Source organism: Platichthys flesus, chromosome 11, assembly GCF_949316205.1.
Source record: "Platichthys flesus chromosome 11, fPlaFle2.1, whole genome shotgun sequence".
Classification (NCBI taxonomy): Eukaryota; Metazoa; Chordata; class Actinopteri; order Pleuronectiformes; family Pleuronectidae; genus Platichthys; species Platichthys flesus.
The window spans coordinates 8,508,470-8,526,584 of NC_084955.1; the positions used below are offsets into that span (position 1 = coordinate 8,508,470).

General features: G+C 43.5%; 2 protein-coding genes across 4 annotated transcripts; both read right to left on the bottom strand.

Annotated features, from left to right (window-relative positions):
* LOC133965058 (dysbindin-A-like) lies at positions 1-6,476 on the bottom strand. Of its 2 annotated transcripts, XM_062399443.1 has the most exons (11): positions 6,283-6,475; positions 4,984-5,037; positions 4,701-4,751; positions 4,558-4,618; positions 4,140-4,272; positions 3,299-3,431; positions 3,005-3,027; positions 2,439-2,585; positions 2,307-2,357; positions 1,895-2,023; positions 1-1,351 (listed from the first exon to the last, which is right to left on the bottom strand). In XM_062399443.1, exons 1-11 carry the CDS (start codon positions 6,447-6,449, stop codon positions 1,098-1,100), a joined length of 1,203 nt encoding a protein of 400 aa, XP_062255427.1. In that variant the 5' UTR covers positions 6,450-6,475; the 3' UTR covers positions 1-1,097. The 2 variants fall into 2 exon arrangements, with proteins under 2 accessions (XP_062255427.1, XP_062255428.1); XM_062399444.1 differs by lacking the exon at positions 2,307-2,357 and having other exon boundaries at positions 6,283-6,476.
* A 632-nt stretch (positions 6,477-7,108) lies between these two features.
* LOC133965071 (protein Jumonji-like) lies at positions 7,109-17,969 on the bottom strand. Of its 2 annotated transcripts, XM_062399467.1 has the most exons (8): positions 17,383-17,969; positions 15,962-16,117; positions 14,921-15,620; positions 14,504-14,642; positions 13,500-13,672; positions 12,293-12,439; positions 11,933-12,144; positions 7,109-11,551 (listed from the first exon to the last, which is right to left on the bottom strand). In XM_062399467.1, exons 2-8 carry the CDS (start codon positions 16,004-16,006, stop codon positions 10,298-10,300), a joined length of 2,670 nt encoding a protein of 889 aa, XP_062255451.1. In that variant the 5' UTR covers positions 16,007-16,117; positions 17,383-17,969; the 3' UTR covers positions 7,109-10,297. The 2 variants fall into 2 exon arrangements, with proteins under 2 accessions (XP_062255451.1, XP_062255450.1); XM_062399466.1 differs by having other exon boundaries at positions 15,962-17,969.
* Positions 17,970-18,115: the final 146 nt, after the last annotated feature.

Sequence of the window (18,115 nt, forward strand, 5' to 3'; positions counted from 1 at the left end):
TTTGATAGACAGACATATTGACACTTTATTGAATGGGGAGGACATAAAAACACACCTGATTGTCAAACAAAAACCTGGAGCAGATGGTCCGGTTTGAACCAAAAAACTTGACAGACATGTTTTAGCATACTTCTGGTGTTAATCTGTATTTTCACATGAACAAGAGACAAAACCCAACGATGCATTCTCTTCCAACCGTTCTTGACTTGCCTTGGCAGTCTGTGGTCGACTAAATGGTGAACAATGTACTCTACTGTTTACCTGTATTTTGCCACAACAGAGGATATCATACTGCATCCATCACCACGATACTTTCAGTCCTGTCATTGTTGGTTTTCGTATGATTTGTCTAAAACAACAATAGTATAGATAATCACCTGCTGGATTGTGGACAGTTTCTGTCAGAAACTTGATCCATATTGCTTATCTAGGTTTGATCTGCCAGTGGCTCCAGATGTTCCATCTGCAGCGTGGGCTTAGTCACTGGAGATGTTACCCAGGCAGAGTTCTGGTGGTAAATACGTGTGTTTTTGGGGGAAAACAACAAACGTCTTGAGGACTTTTAACAGTCAGCATTGCAAAAGGTTACTTTCTATACACCCAGCATGTATAAGTGATACATTTGCTCCCAACTCAAAATACTTGACCTTCCTCTATCTTGTGAATGCCAGGGTGCTCCAAGCACTTACACAAGTAAAACAAGACTCCTGTCACTGTGGCAACTGTCTTCTCCTCTGCTGATGCATGTCAGGAACTAACTCTGATTGCCCTGGATTTGTCACTATCTATGAACAAGGTTTCCTGCCAGTGATCACATGCTACTATATTTTATTTGGGAAAACTATGAATCAACAACGGCCCTGTTAGTTTCAATACTGACTGACCACATTTTCCTCCATCACAAGTGTTTGATATGAAAATCCAGCCTTTGTGTTGTGGGCATGTTTTCAAGTCAAATCAGAAAAGAGCAGTTTGACCTCAAAGCAGAAAAGTAGCACATGTTTGCCGAAGACGAGAGCCAGGCGAAGCACAGTGCACCAGAACAGCAGTAGTCAGTGTTCCAGTATTCAGTGAGTTTCAAGGTCCAGGTTGTTCTGTTACCCAGAGGTCAGGTCCCCTGCAGAGTCACTCTCATCAGAGGCCCTCTCGACATCATGCACACCGACCAATGACATGTCCGGCTGAACCTCGTCCTCATCTGACTGCACCACAGGTACATCACTGTCCTCACTGGCCACTTCCTCATCTCGCCCCCATACTGCATCCTGGTTGGACGATTTGTTGTTAGTGGGAGGGGCTTGGTTCATTTGGCTTCTTGTAGATTCAGAGGAGCAGGACTCGAGGTCTGGACCTGTTAGAGAAGACGTTGTCTTATTTCATAAAGTTTCATAAAATGTTTCGATATGTATGGACTCGTATTACCTGAGTCCTGAGATCTAGATCAACCTGTCCCATCTAAGTAGTGTGGTAAGTAAACATTGGGGATCGATCAGCGGTAAGTAAATTCACTTCTCCTGGGAAGGTGGTGAGATTTTGATATTAAAATCATCGTCAGAAAACAATATGAGTGAGCTCCACCCATTGACCCAGTTATAACTTCAGAGCCCTTAACCCCTTCTTTTTTCAACGCACTCAGAACAACCAAGGATGTGAACAAAACAAAGCTACAGGGCCGGCTATGTCTACATTCATTACAGGGAGCGTAACACCAAAACAAATACAAGTTAGTTGCTCCATGTCTTTGAACACACACATTATCCAGTACTCGTACTGTAGCACTGACGGGTTGTATCGGTCAAAAGATGAGTGATACACGTGTTAACGGGCAATATCTTAGCAGCTCCTGTAGGTCTTGAACTTTCCTGAGGCTGTAGAACAAGTAAGTCGGGGTTACCTGAGGTTAGTGATGATCCAGTACTAGTGTCATCGCCGCTGGAGTTAAGGAAGTCATCCAAAGCCTCCTGGTCTGACATGTTGGTCACTGTCATGTGATCCAGAACACCCACATCCGGTTTGGTTGGCTCTACAAATACCATCACATGCATAACACACGCAATTTAAAATGTTTGTAAGCCAATAATAGTGTTCTTCAGATAATGAAAGAAGCATAATGGTGAGTAGATACTGAGTGAATTTAAATTGTTGGTTGAACTATCCCTATATGTAACTTTAATCAGTCGTCTGACAGGAACTGGAATTAACAGATTTTAGAACACTGATTTATTTTCCTGAACAATATAATAATCATAATATATCACATTACAATAGATGAGACAACCTTTAAAACATTAAAAGTATACATTTACCTATCTCTGACTGCAATGCAGGACTGTTGTCCTCAAATCTGGAGATTTGTTCTGAAATCATCAGCTTAGTGTGAATGTAAAAATTAGTGTGCAAATGGTCCCCGTCACTTGAACTTGCCTGGAATACCTTACCTCTCTGCTGTATCTGTCCAGTGGACAAGTATTGCTCCATGTCTTGGTTAAAGGCTTCTTCATAGACCTTCTGCCGGTCTCGCAGTTTTTGGCACATGGTCTGCTCCAGTTCCGCCACCTTCTGAGCATGCTCCGAATTTAGTTCCACTACAAAAAAGAACAGACATATTTTTGAATATCCTGTGATTTCTGTAGTGATTCACATCGCACTATAAACAGTAACATTATTCTGCGGCCTTACATCATCAACGGCTTTACTGTCTTCAACACATGAGTACTATCAGTGATGTACTACTATCACCGACATAACAGGCAAACAACAAAAGGGGAACTGTTTATAACAAGGGGGATGTAGACTTGGTGTTGTTTTAAGAAACTGTAATCATGTGGTCCCTTGATTAAATGTTCAGGAATTACCCAGTTTGGGATCAATAACTTAATAAATCAATCCATCCATCTATCATCCATTGATCCATATCTGAAACTATCTTCTCACAGCACTGTAGAGAGTAGGAACATAGTCAGTGTGGTGCACCCCAGTGTGTAATGACAGTACTGCTGCTCACCTTCAAGTGCCTCCACCTCCCTCCTGTTTCAAGACAAACATCAGACAAGCATCATTACACAAGGATTACATGATGTCATTCTGTTGCTCTGACTTAGCAAACAGAGTGTTGGTTTTCTACCATGCAGACCGACTGTTTTTTTATTTTATTTGTGTGAATAAATGAGAACAAAAAGATGAAAACCCATTGACAGAGAAAAAAGCAGACACAAAATAACACTATTTGCTGAAATATTTCACCTTTTAAAATGAAGCATTAAAAAAGATCAGCTGCGCAGGGATGCACATTTCATACCTCTTCTTTTTCTTATAAACCTCCAGTTGGTTGACATGATGTTGTTTGACCGTCTGTTGTTCACACTGACAGCACAGAGTCTCCAGGTAGATCAGTCTGCTCTCCATCTCCTCAAAGTCCCCTTCCAGATGAGCTGGAGACACACACGCACATTAACTTCAGGCAAACCAACACTGGCTCCTCGTTCTGCTGCTGTATTTGTACTGACACACTTTCTAGTCACAGTAGCGTGCGAGGTGTGGAACATGGGAAGTGTTGTGGAGATAAGGTATAATTAATTGTAATTTAACTTCACACATACAGGCCTGTGTACTTGTAGATTGAAGAGGTAACTTGTTAAGTAATATTGTATATATGCTAGTTCTGTAATGAATAGCTCCATGCTTTAAATCTAACCATGTAAATCAATACATACTTTATTAATAAAGCAGAACCTGCATAAACAAGTGTCACATGATTAGCTTTTTAAGAGAGAAAAACCCAAATAATAGATAATCACTAGAACGATCATAACAACTAATGCTCCTTCACCAGCCTTTTGTTTTGCATATATACATACATAACGTGTGTCTTTGATTCGCCAGTATTCCTATTCAATGTGTTTGTCTTGATTAAATGTTCATTCCCTCTCTCACAAACAAACAGAGGGCTGGAGGTAAGACTCACATTTCAAAGCATTTTATATTGTGTGTGCTGTATGTGTCCCTGTCTCTTCTTGACTGTGATGAATTAAAGAAATACAGACATCAAATATTAAGCTCCATTGTTGATGTTGTGGTAGCATGCTGTTGTTGGTGGTGCGGCCTGGCTTTGTTAGATAGAAATGAAACAGACTCCATACCTATGTTAGCAGTGATGGCATCGAGTTCACTAACAAAGGTCGGCAAGCTTTGCAGTTCTTCCTGTAGCTGTGTCAGAGCTGTTCTTCTTCTCTCCCAGTGCGCCGAGAGCATCACTATGTCCCCATCTACTGACTAACACACACACACACACACACACACACACACACACACACACACACACACACACAACAACATCATATACTATATCAATTGACCGGAGTATCGGAACCCCAACACTGTGTTCAGTATACCTTCTGCCACATACCATATGATACATTAGTCTGTTTGTGAATAAATATCTACTTATATTCAAGCATCCATTATAAGAATTACACAAACCAGAAGATTGTACGTTGATCGTTAAGGATTTTCACTGATGTTACATAACAGTGCAGAATGGAGAAGTACTGATCCTACCTCTGCGGCCTGAGCACAGTCTGTGGTTCTTTTGTGGAGTAGAAACCAATTCTCTTCATACCTACAGGAACAAATGGTATATTCATGAATATGCTGCTCATAAGCTGCTTAGACACTGACTGTGTGTGCGTGTGTGCAGAGACCTGCTCAGGATTTCCAGTCCAGCACAGAAAAGTGGAGGGCTTTCTTCAAACCTGAACAACCAACAGGAGAAACTTGATCAAACCTTTCACCATTGAGATTAAACTTCTCTCTGCAGAGTAAATTAAAATTACAACAACAATATCATAACTATGACATGACACCAGTACCTAAGAGAGGATACAGGGCATGATTGGGAATGGAGTACTGCTTGGAAGAATGTTTGACCTCGCAAGTAATATGTTTAGATCATTTATATCACATTCACGACAGTGTTCTGCTCACCTGGGTCTTCTCTTGGTTTTGGTGTCTTTTGATTTATCTCCAAGTGTCTTTAAGCTGGAGGGAGGGAGATAAGATGTCAGTTCAACCAGAACATAGAAAACATCAGAAAAGAGAACAAGGACGACGCTTTAACCAGTCCTGTGCTTTGAAGGCACACATACTCTCTTTGTGGGCCAGGGCTAAACTAAAATGAGAAGGACGAGTTGGACACTAAAATAAAGTTTTAAAACCCTTTGTTTCTTTGAACAAGTGTACCCTTAACTGCTTAATTAGGTTGAAGCACCATTACTCAAGCATCAGAGGTTTCGTCGTCAGCCATAACCATACCAACAGAACCAGAAGCTCACCCGGTGGTCTACTGAACGACTAAGGTCTTATTTTAATGAACAATTTCAGTTGGGGACAGGATCCCTGGCATCTAAGATTAAGATTAAGATTAAGATGCATTTATTTGTCCCAAACACATACACATACACATACACATTCATGCAGGTAGGGAAATTTAACCTATCTGGTGCAGGACACACAGAGCAGTGAGCGACCATGTACGGCGCCCGGGGAGCAGATGTTGGGGGAGTAAGGTGCCTTGCTCAGGGGCACTAGACAGGGTTGGAAGAATTTTTTTGACAGATCAATCCAGGTTCGTCTTTATGTTGTTTCTCCGTGGAGTCGAACCAGATACCTTTTCTGCCCATAGTCCAAGTTTCTGCCACAAGTCCACCGCCTCTCGCTGTTTTCATTTTTTGTATGTGTCCTGTGAATGTTTATGGTTTGTTGTCTGTATTTGGAGGCAAATGAGTTTCCCCGTTGGGATTATTACAGTTTTATAATCTTAGAACAGGAAGGAGGTGAGGATTGAACCCTCCAAACTGCGTCAAACAGATGATCCACTCTCCCCCTGAGCCACAGCCTTAAACATCAACAACCAACGAATCCCCTGCATCATTTATATATACAGGACGAATGTATAAATGATGCAGAGGATTCGTCCAAAGCTTTCCTAGTTTTTCAAATGAGTGACAGTGCGTCGAGTGTGCTGCGGTGGAAGCTGAGTGGAAACACACTCCATCACATGATGCTCAGCTGACATCAGGGGCAGCAGCACACCGCCGCACAGCTTCAGCTCCACATTACTCTAACATACATGTCACTGAGACTCGAACATACATGCCACTGAGGACACGTGTGACCCAAAGAGAGGTGTCATGTTGACGCTGTGCACACGGAGACGAGCTGTTTGTGTGAATGTGAGGTTAGCTGGAGCCGGAGCTAAGCAGAGGCTAACTGAAGCAGACTGACCCGGTGGTGAAATCCTGCTGCACCATGTGAAGCCTTTCTCTGAAGTTTTCAAACATGGTTCCTCTCAGCGTCGTTTCTCTGACCGGAGCTTCATGCAACACACCAGATCTCTGCTCAGACAACTGTGATACACACACTGTCAGACAAACACTGACACACACACACATTGGGATACACACACTGCCGTATCCTGTTTCGATTTAACTCGGCCCCCCACTCTTTGCCCTGCATATGGTCTCGCAGGTTTCACCTCCACCCTCACAGCAGCTGTGGTCATAGATATATATATAATGGTTAGATGTCTCATCCGTGTTTCCGGATCCGCGACTTTATATATACCTTAGGCTGTGGTCATGTGAAAAGTTACAGACGACACTGGCTGTTGTTCTTCTTCTTTGTGTTTGAACCTGAACACTGGTTGTGGTTCTGAGAGCTGTGGCAACAATTTAAAAGAGATTCAAGCTTCCTGCGTTTGCCTTACAGGATAAACTCGGGGTATAATATCTCCACACACTGCCTCTTCTATTGGAGTAAATAGGGCAGAGCTGCTTGATGGACTTGGCGCTACCGCCCTCCTGTGGCTATGTGTGGGCCACACAGTAGGTCTGCAGGATGTAGCTGCTTTCAGACATGCACAGAACTACTGAGATCCGGATAATGTCCGGTAGGGCTATGAGTGCAAAAGCAAATGTCTGACAGCCTGACAGTGAGAGTTGGAGAGAGAGAGAGAGAGAGAGAGAGAGAGAGAGAGAGAGTGGTAGAGAGAGAGAGAGAAATTTGTTGAAACAGCTTCATTTTAAAGTAGATAAATGTAACTGGAGAAAAATTGCACAAAGAAATTTTATTACAAATTCTCATTCATATCATTGACATTTGCACAGACTTTTTACACTTTCCCTGCACAGATGTTTTCATGTTCACTTGGGGCTGAACAAGTTTGCTCATAAACTTCAATAACGTTTTAAAGTTGTTTTAAATGTAACTAGCATGAGATACATAACAAATGAATTAATGGAAACAAGGCATGAATTGATTTATTCGAGGACCCATTTCGGAGGAAACTTGTCTCTGTCCACATGAGACACAGTCGCTGCAAGAAAACACAATTATTTTTGCCAACCTTTGCAATTGAATATCGTCGCCACAGCTAAATGAATTGTGTGAGGTGCTGAATAATACACACATGTTCATGCAAATGTCAGCACATAGTAGATCTGAAGATCCCTTCAGCAATGAGTCATACACCGTGTACATCCAGTGATAGTCTGCAGCAATGAACTGTGGAACGAGTGATCACTGATGAATTCACTTTACATAGCAGCAAGCATTAAACACAAAAAACTCTGACACGTGATAATTCCATTGAAATACCAAACATGAGGAAACAGCTGATACTTAAAACAATTGTTTGGTTTAAAAAGGAAGCACTTTTACAACAAAGCTGTGGTGTTAGGGTTTGACAGTGTCATTGTGTGGTGAACCCGATTTATTCTTTATGGAAGAGCACTCTGATGGGTCGGTGTTAAGCAATGCTTCACAGTATCATTATCAAGTGGAAGAGCCCTCACTTTAAAATGGAAGTATTCAAAAAGGAGCTTTTGTAGTGCCTTGTAAACGACTGCTTCCTCTACAAACCACATACTTACATTAAGAAATAACAACAGTGTAGGTTTGATCAAAGCTCTGCAGCTCAAACTGATTCATGCCTTTATTCATAACTTAAATTTTAACATGTTATAAATGAACACACTAACTGCTGATTTAGACTGATACATATGGACAGAGCATAAATAGCTAATTTACAAATACATGTGTCAGTTACTTATTTTATGGTGGGAACAACAACTACGTTTTTCCTGGAAAGTGTTTAAAATAAAGCAAAGGCAGCAGTGTCCACCGCTGTCAGACAGTTATTTTCTTTTACACAGGTTGTTTGTACTGTGTGGAAATGTGCAACATGAATGTGCTGAGTCATATTATCCAGTACAACCACACAGCTCTACTACTCATCTAACCCAAAGAAATTCAATGAGCAATTTAATAGCACCGGATAGCACCTGATGTCATCCCAAAACCTTCTGATGGTCCAGTAAAATCCACAACATCTACAGGGTTCATACAGTCAAACATGATGGTCACATTAACAGTGAAGGTCAAACCGCAAGAAATTCTTTGTACAGTTTCTGTCTACAGCCGCCTCACAAAACATATGTCCTCTTATATTTACAAAAGTATCACAGACCACACGACTCAGAAACAAGCACGCTGCATGTGAGTTCGCAGCCACCGCTGTTTCTCACACACCAGGTCGGTGGGTACAGAGCGGGCAATAAAAACGTAAAAATATCCAAAAAACACAGGTAAAAACAACACCATTGTTGTTCCTGTATATTTCACATGGAACCTACTTCAAAAAGGGGTTTTCCATTAAGAAGAACATTGTACTGAAGAATCTCCTGATGTTACATAAGCAGTTTTCAGACATTACCTCCAGAGGATGTCTGGAGAATTGGGTCCGGAGAATTGGGTCTTTCTTCACAGCAGGAGATTCTCTGTTCAGACCCGTTCACAGCAACACAGAAATATCTGGAGTGTTCAGGTGAAGGGTGGAGCGGCAGGTGAAGGGTGGAGCGGCAGGCAGAGGCACGATGCCACGTAATCATTCTGCTGCAGCCATCATGTGCATTTATTTACAGCACCTCCATCCCTTAGCACCAAAAACTCTTGACATCTTCAGAGTCTTCCATGTGTATGGCACCTCTTTTCATCCTGAGATATTTGTTTGCTTCATGTTTCTTTTTCGTCGGTCACGGTGAATCCTGCGGAGGATCTCCTGCTGTGTTCTCACATCGCCTACTATGGACTATCTGAAGACATTCTGATAGTCCTTCTGAGGGGGCTGGCGAGGGAAAGTACACAGAAAGTCTGGGGGTTCCCCTTTGGACATTTGCCTCTCCAAAGAATGTTGGAAGGATCTCCAGAGTTCAGTGTATATCTGAAAGCAGCTTTAGGCTGGTGAAGAGCTGGTGACTTGGATGCCCATAAGAATGTTAAAACAGGGTTTCTCGCTGTAATCATTTCTCTTGTCAAAATGGCTGTTACAAGAAACTTTATCAGAATTTAATGATTAAGAACGGAACACCCATCCTCCTCATTCTGCACAAGATTATGTTCCAAAGTTTGCATGGATATGTCATGAGGTTTCATCCATCACTTCCACTAAAAATGATTTAGGAAGGGGTTTTTCAATGAACAGGAAAATGATAACTGCCAGTAAACCTATCTCGTTGATCATATAAGCGTTTCACTTGTACTTTGACAGTCTTAAAAAGTCAAACTTCTTCTTTGCTCCTCCCAAGGATTCGTGGTGAGGAACTCGTATTACTTGAATGTTTTTAATCAAGACAACCTTGAACAGATGATTCCTGTTTACATTAAATGGCAGTGGGTTCCCAACGACCACAACAAAAACACCAGAGCAAAGGCAAATAAGAATGACTGCTTGGTAGGGTTGGTAAGCAGAGACGACAGTCACGGAAAAGTCGGCTTTTAGTAGTTGTCAGCCAGTGCACACTCGTGTGTTTTGAGGACGTAGCTTTGAAGAGAGGGCTGATGGAAGTGATGTATCAGTTGCATTTTTTAAGTGTAGCCAACCCTAGCTTTAATTAATGTGCATTGATTCAGCCAGTAGCCTTTCCTTCTGAATATAATACACATACCAAGCTCCAATGTAGGATACAGCAGGGAAGCTTCAGAAATCAGTGTTTTCACTTTACAATCAAGTTTACAACATGTCTCCCTCTATGCTGTCTTTCAATAATTTATTTTCGATATAATGAATTAAAATGATCCCACTATCACTGGCAAGCCACTATTTCAAATCCAACCAGACAATAGCCATCACCCTACATCACCTATTGTTAATAGTATCCAATTATGATCCAATAAATATTGTTCTAATTATGGTTTATCTATTATTTGAACACTGACTCGTTTTTTAGATGTAGCTCAGGTGTTATCGTTTCAAAATAGTTCGAGGGCTGGTCCTGGTCTTCATAGCTGAGGTAGTAGACTTGGTCTGGGTAAGGCCCTTCGTCGAGCCCTTGGAAGTGCTCGAACAGCTACTGACAGGTGCAATGACCTTAGCCGAGTCCTCTGGAGAACCATTGGAAGAGTCTTTTACAGCACCTTGGGAATTAAGGATAGAGTAACTGCTGGTTGGAGAAGTACACTTGGTAGTGTCCTTGCTAGTACATTTGTTAGTTGCCTTAGCAGGGTGCTTGGCAGAATATGTGCCTGATGGCTCAGTGTGTACATATGCAGATGTCTCTGAGTTGATAGCAGCTTGTGCTAGAGTGGTCCTGGGAGTGGCAGCTCTGGCAACAGTCCTAGAGTCAGTAGTCCTGGTGATTGGCTTGGGTACTGTGGATGAAGTGGAAGGATTTCTCTGGATTCTTTTATGTCTGACTATGACCTCGCTGACAGGGCCAAGGCCATAGTCTGAGATGATGTTGGTAAAGTTGGCCCTTTCTTTAGAGGCCTCGAGAGCAATACTGCTTGCCACACTCAATTTTCCAACAGTCGCCTGGTCGTGCAGGTCGTCACTAATACCACCATCCCTCTCAAGGCTCATCTCTCCCACATGGCCGCATCTGTCTTCACTGTTGCTCCCAGCGATTTTACCCACATGGTTCACACACTCCTCTCTGACATCTTTATCACTGCTGGCCTCTTCCTGTAGCATCCCACCAATATGGCAATCATTCTGCAGTGAGACATCACCTTTGTTGTTCTGCACCGCTCTGCACTTCTTTGAGCTCTTGTCCAAAGCAACCTGACTGGGAGGGGCAGGGCTGGTGTCTGGTGGGAGACCTCTCCTCCTTCTGGATAACCTCAGGACACCAGGGTTCTCACTTAGCTCTGTGATAACTGAGTCATTAGTAAGTGGTATTTGAGCCGGGGTCCTGTTGGATTTTTTTCCTGAGTTCTGAAGACTACGGAAGGTCTTGCTATGGCAGTTAATGACTGTTCGGTGGTGGAGAGGAAGGTGGTGTTTTCGAGGCAGCTGGTGGTTGCTTTGCCGGGAGATCTGTTTGCTGCTGGTTTCCTGGGGTTTGCTTTTGGGATGGCCTCTTGGTTTACAGGTATTGCTTGATCTTGTGCAGGACCTGGGGGATCGTCTACTGCCAACCCCTGCGCTGGGCTTTAAGGGAGGGACTGGCTTGACACAGGAAGTTATTTCTTTAGCAACTCCAGTCACCACGGTAACCTGCAACAGAAAAAGACCATGACGTCGGTCATTGAAGCCTAGGAATGATTATAATAACAAAAAACAACTATACACACAATTCTGTTAATGGATGAACAATCGTTCTTTAAAGGTCAAGTGAACAAGCATCAAGGGCAAATTTAGAATCTTTATTGTGATTCATTAGAAAAGTACTATGGTGAGTGAGGAATAAATATTCACTTCATTTCTCAAAGATGGGTGTGACTTTAACGGCCAGTTAAATTTGCAGAAGTGCATATGGCTGAATACCTTTAGAAGCCCCTCCCCTAAATTTTCACTAACGATTAGTGTGTATTCATGTGGTGTCGGAATAATCAAACTGAGTAATTGTTTTTTTCCAGGTAGAAAAGATGATCTGACCTTGTTCGTCCTCCTGACCTGTAGTGAGAGCTGGCGGGGCCTCACAAGGTGTCTCCTAGCCCCCCCTCTCCTGTCCTCCTCCATCCTTTCTCTTCTCATCCTCCGATGTTCGTCCTCTCTCCCCCCTTTTTCCCTCCTACTCTGTCCTCGAGCAGTAAGAGCACAGAGGGAGCCTCCAGTTCTCCCTCTCAGAGGCCTCGAGTCCCTCTGCACTGTAGGACGGCAAGAAAGACACAGAGGCACAGAGATTGACTAATATTATAAATACAGAAGAATAGGAATATTTCTTTAAGCAAAGCCAAAACATGAGTGCCCGAGTTCAGCTCCACGGGGCATATACACAGACGGGAAGCTCTGTACCTGCTGTTCGGCCGAATATACTTTTCTTCCTATCAGCTGCAGTCCTGTGATTGGTGGAAAGACGGGCATCAAGACGCTGATTTCCGGATGGCTCCCTCTTTCGTCCACTTGCTAAGAAGGACATGTTGCTTGGCAGGGCTGCTGAACCTGAAGTAAAGGAGGAAGTGCCTTATTGATTTTGGTGGTTGATCCCTATTGATGGAGTCCAGGACAAATGTTCCCTGTGTCTAGATAACAACTGAAACTTTTGGGGAATTTATGGAGTGGAAGGAAACTTCAGTTTTTCTCTTGCATCAAATATCTGAAATCATTGGACCTGAGCCCTATTTTGCCTCATGTGCTGTCTCCAGGCAGTACCACTGAATAAAAGGCAGGGCTGACCATCTAAGCAAGTCTAAACCTGGACTTGTCATGTTGTGATTGGACAGTTGCTCACTCAGCCTCCTCAGAAGTGTATATTAGGGCTACCATGATTTTCACTTAACAAATATTGTGGCCAAAAGAATACAGGATAATCATATCACAATATCTCTGGACATTTAGAAAAACAGCAATAATGATACCAAGAATCAATTATTTCTTTAACATTCTTTGAGGAACAGTCAGAGCAATCACAGAGCATTAGTAGTAGTAGTAACATTGAATGATAATTTAATTTAATTTGCCCCACCATAGTTTCACGTTAGCCTCTCCCACCTAGAATACTTGGGCACACACACACGCACACTCACCCACTCACACACACACGTGCCTCAGGAGGCGTTGTTCACTCACAAGAAGGTTGGTGGTTCGATCCAAGTCTACATAAAATTTAAATGTGTCCTGAATGTTTCTCAGGTGTCCAATTGTGATCGTATATCTCTTTTCCCTGCTCTATGAGCCAATAAGCATGCAAGTCATTTTTACTAGCTACTAAGACCAAACAATGTTGTTTATGTCCAGTCTGACTATACAGATGTGGCCGTTGTAACACACACATCCAGCAGGGTTCAGTGTACAGACCATAAAAAGGACTACATATGGTCCTTATGGGAGCCATTTGGCCACAAACTACTGCTACCTCTTAAAAACACTCCTCTTTAGGAATATATATCAGGAGACGGAGGAGCAGAAATTGTGGGGCTAGAACTGTGGGAGTGTGTGCTACCGATCTACATGTAAATCAACAGTAACTTGTGTACAGGCAGTGTCTGAGCCTGTAGCTCACCTCTCAAACAGAGAAAAGACAAGAAGTCCTCAGTCTTGGGTCGTCGTCGGGTCAGACAGGTGACTACGGCCACGTTGTGACTGAGGTTGCTCTGTGCTGATGTCATCAGTGCTGGTGGTCCTGGAGAGCTGGGAGGGGACTGGGCAAACTTCCTCTGTGCTTGCAGCCTTGGTCTGCACACACACAAACAAATTCGCACATACAGTTCACTTCTTAAACCTTTTCAGCACCAAACAGATGACGAGTGAGGCTTTAGTCAACTAAAGCGGAACTTGATCGACTGAAATTGTACCTACTCTTCAAAACAAATCTGCACTCAACATCTGGATCAACACAATCCCCCATTGATCTCTGTCTGGTCCCATTATTAGCCTAAATAAATCATAAATTGACATAAAATAAAACTATTTTTTACAAATTATTAAACCAAACACTAGAATATGTCTATTCTCATGAGTGCACACTTTATGTGTCAGGTGGTATTCACAGTTGATGGAGCATCTGAACAAAGATAAGTTAATTTGCTGTTTTTAAGAGGATGTGATATGTTGGTTGTTGAGCTTCTTTGACACAGTCGACTCTGGAGCCGATTCAGAGAAAAAGTTCAGTTGGCGTTAAATAATACTGTGACATGGACTTTAGGGAAATGTCTAATAAATTGGGTCTGGGCCTTTTGTATCTCCTCTCTCCCAAAAGCTCTCACTCCTCTTCCCTCCAAGTTGACATCGTTGTCACCGTCTTTTTTTATCCTGTCACAGATAATCTGATGAAAATAATGGATATAACATTATAATGGATATAATGGATGAGAAAGGCTACTGATACATTGCTTTCCTCCTTATGAAGGGAACAGAGGGTGGTCGGAGCAGAGCAAATGGGGGATTAGGGTGAGCACATAAGCAGCTGCTGCATCAGTGTCTCAGCTACAATGAGCTCAGAAACAACTTGGGAGAAAGATTTGACACAAAATGTGTCAGTGTTAAGATCACACCACAGTGACTGACCTCTTGCTGTTGGGGTCATCCTTGTCAAAATGAATGCTGGCAGGGCGCCGCTGTGGAGGGCGTGTCTGTAGGGGCCAGCTCCAACTGGGACCAGTGGACAGGAGGGACTGACAGCGGCTGAGGCCGTTAACCAGAGCACCTTCAGAGAACAGGTCGAACTTTACATGAAGCGGTTTCATCACCTTGAGAATTGATCTTCTCACAGTGTCATAAACCAAAGCAACAAGAACAAAACTGAAACAAAAACACTATGTGACGTGAGATAAATAGTTTGTATTACAGCATTACATAACATTATTGTTAATATATGAACGAAATGCGATGAGCTGGAATTATCTTTATATTCCAGAGTAGCAGCCGTACTGGTGAATGAAAGCTGTGACTTGGACAGAAGTGAGGAGCAGTGCTGGTACTGACCATTGAGTCTCTTGGGAGTGTGTGATCTCAGACTCCTGGACGGGACAGAGCCGCTCAGCAACATCCTCGAGTTTCCAGAAGTGCAGCTGTTTTTCACTGAGTGCTTGTGTTTTTCAGTTTGTGAGTGTTTGGCGATGGGCAGCAGCCGAGTATGTTGTGTTTTTTGTGAGCGTAGTGTCCTGGTCGATTCCGTATTCATCTGGATCGTGTGGGAGTGGTCTTGTGTGTCTGTATGCTGCTCATGATGTGTAATTTTCCCTGCATACATTTTTGACTTTGTCTGCATGTGCGGTAGTGTGAAGGTACATATAGCTTTTGGTGTGTGTAAATCCTGAGACACGTTAGTTTTTTGCCCTTGGTTGGTGTGTTCATGACGGTGTATGTGTTTTGAAATGTGTATATTTTGTGAGCTGTGTGTGTTTTTCTGTGTATGTGTGTTAGGAGGTCTGTGAGGGACTCTTTGTTGTGAGCCCTGGACACTCTGTTGTTTGCGTGTGGTTTTTTGAGTGTGCGTGTTAGGTAATGTCTGTGTTCGCGGACCGTGTAGAAGTGTACTTTTTGACGTGTGTTTGTGTGCACGTGTGTGTATTTGTGAGTGTTTGTGTGTTGCACGGTGTGTGTCTCTGAATTCCCTGAGCGAGAGGAAAAGAACTTTCCGAACCAGACGTTCTTCACACCACGGCATCCCATCACTGATGTCCTGCAGAGTCAAAGACACAGACACAACCAGCTCAGGGTCATTTCTCCTCCAATCACATGAACTCAAGTGTTTATTCACGCCACGAGAAGGTCAGAAGTGCCACATCATTGCCAGAAGTGGCCCACATTCTATCTGCAGCTCTGCTCACAAGGACGGTGAAACACTGCAGGCTCCATGTGTAATACCAACAGAGACAAAACTGCTATCAGAGATACCTCTTCTCAAAACTGACCGAAAACAGTTTGGTGACTTATACTTAATAATATTTATTTTCTTAAATGTTGGAGTAAAACCACTATGACCGTGTTATAAAACAGAAAGAGGAAAGAAACCCCACTTACATATTTCTTCTTAATGATATTGCGTTTGGGTCTGTCTGTACTCATCTTGCCCAGCAGACACTGAGCAGCACATGAATTACAGACACCTGCGTCTTTGGCCTTTGATTCTCCTGCTGTGTTTTTTCTCTACAGGTGTAGGAATTTCACGGCTCTGTCCTGGAAAAGAGGAGTCGAGAAATATACGCAGGAGCGTTGAAAATATGCATTAAATTCAGTGCAAATACAAGAAATGTCAGAAGGAAGGATTGTTCTACCTTCTGGCAATTTTGACCTTTGCTAGTTCATCTCTGTTTTCCATTGGTATGATGGCAAATTAGCACATTGACAAGTGACAAGGGTTTTTACAGAGACATTGAGAAGAAATTCTTGTTCATTGTTTCATTTCAGTTTGGGTCAAACTCTGTGAAACCAACACCAAATTATAGTGAATAAATCCAGCACTTTATTTCTCTAGGGACATATTGTCTTCTTTAGTTAGATATCGTGATGCATGTATGACTGTCTTGCAGTATATCAAATATCACTAAATTGTGAGTTACCCTGTGAATCCAACCCCTAGCTCTGAATATTTAGTCATAGAGTTTGAATTAAGAATCACTTTATATCAAAATCGGGGGCGGGTCCTCTCTACGGAGGCCGCCATGTTTTTTACAATTGTCCAATCTGGACAAACTAAACATCTTTTGAGTTTTACGACAACTGAAGGCTACCTCAGGTTCTCCTTCGTGTTTGGAAGGGTGAGGGGTATTCAGCTGCAAGATGCAACTTCACCACTAGATGTCACTGAATTTTACACACTAAACCTTTAAAGAATATTTCCAGTAGTCTGGTCCACGCGATGAATCTTCACTGCAGTTTCTAACAGCATGGTCCGCTGGCCTCTAGTGTTTTCTCGTAACGAGGCACGGACTCCATGCTCCTGCCCAGCACCAACCTGCCACACCTCCACATAGAGAGATGCCCTACACAACCAGTTTTGCTTAAGGGCACAAAGATGGAAGCTGATGATGTGGATGAGCAGAACAGTGCTTGTATCTAACTGATCTGACAATCTATGACCAGATCTAATCAAACTAAGTAATCTATCTTTGTTTGCAGGAGGATGGAGGCCCCCTTGGGTTTATTGTTACCTAGTTTAGACCCAGTTGGTTCATATAACACATCTCCTTCGTGCACAGCGTGTCAGTGGATCACAGCGGACAGTGTAAGTCATGTGGAACAAAGCTCGTGGCAAAACCATGACTGTCCGTCCACCTGCAGCAGGATCACCGGCCTACGGGCGCCTCGCTCCCCGCCGCTCACACGCGCCTGTGGGGTCAGTACACTGTGTGCCCACCGCCTCTCCCTGAGCATCGTTACATCGTTTCACCTCCGATCGACACATATGCACTCACACGGAACGACAATAACCGACCACCCACCTCCAGCAGGATCACCGGCCTACATCATGAGGGCACCGACAACCGGACACACTAACACAGCCGCACACGACGGGTCACACGGACCATCCAGCCGGCTCCGCGGGGCCGTTGTTCACTGCTCCGCTCGGCTCGGTGAACCCATGAGTGAACCGCGACCACCGGCACCGCTGCTCCGCGCTGCACCACCGCGGTCACGTGAGCCGCCGCCGCTTCCGAACCGAGGCCAGCCCCGGTGGTGTCTCAGTGCGCGAGCGCTGTTTTAAGTACGGTTATTGTGCATCCACCACGTGACCGGGAAACCAACACACACAAACACTGCCCGAGGCTGGAGTGTGTTAAGTGACTGTTTGCATCATTTATCACAAAGCAGTGTGATGGAGCCGGACGGTTTGATCGGCATGCGCGTTTATTACTGGCATTAAGGTACAGGCGCTGCGAGCAGCCAAAAAGCCCCAATGATTCACACACGAGGTGCTCTCGCCATGCACTGAACTCCGGAGATCATTCGTACATTTTCAAGCAGGAGTTGTATCTGTGGACGCAAATGTCCGTGAGATCATTGGTATTTTCTCCGGAGGATGTGTGTGTGTAAACGCAAACTTCGGGGGGGTGAGACAGTTTCTGCAGACTTTCTCTGCCTGGCCTCATAGTTTTAAAGGGACAGTTCAGCCGACAATTCACTGATCTTCTTACCACAATGCTGATGGAGGGGTGGGCGAAGTGTTTGAGTCCA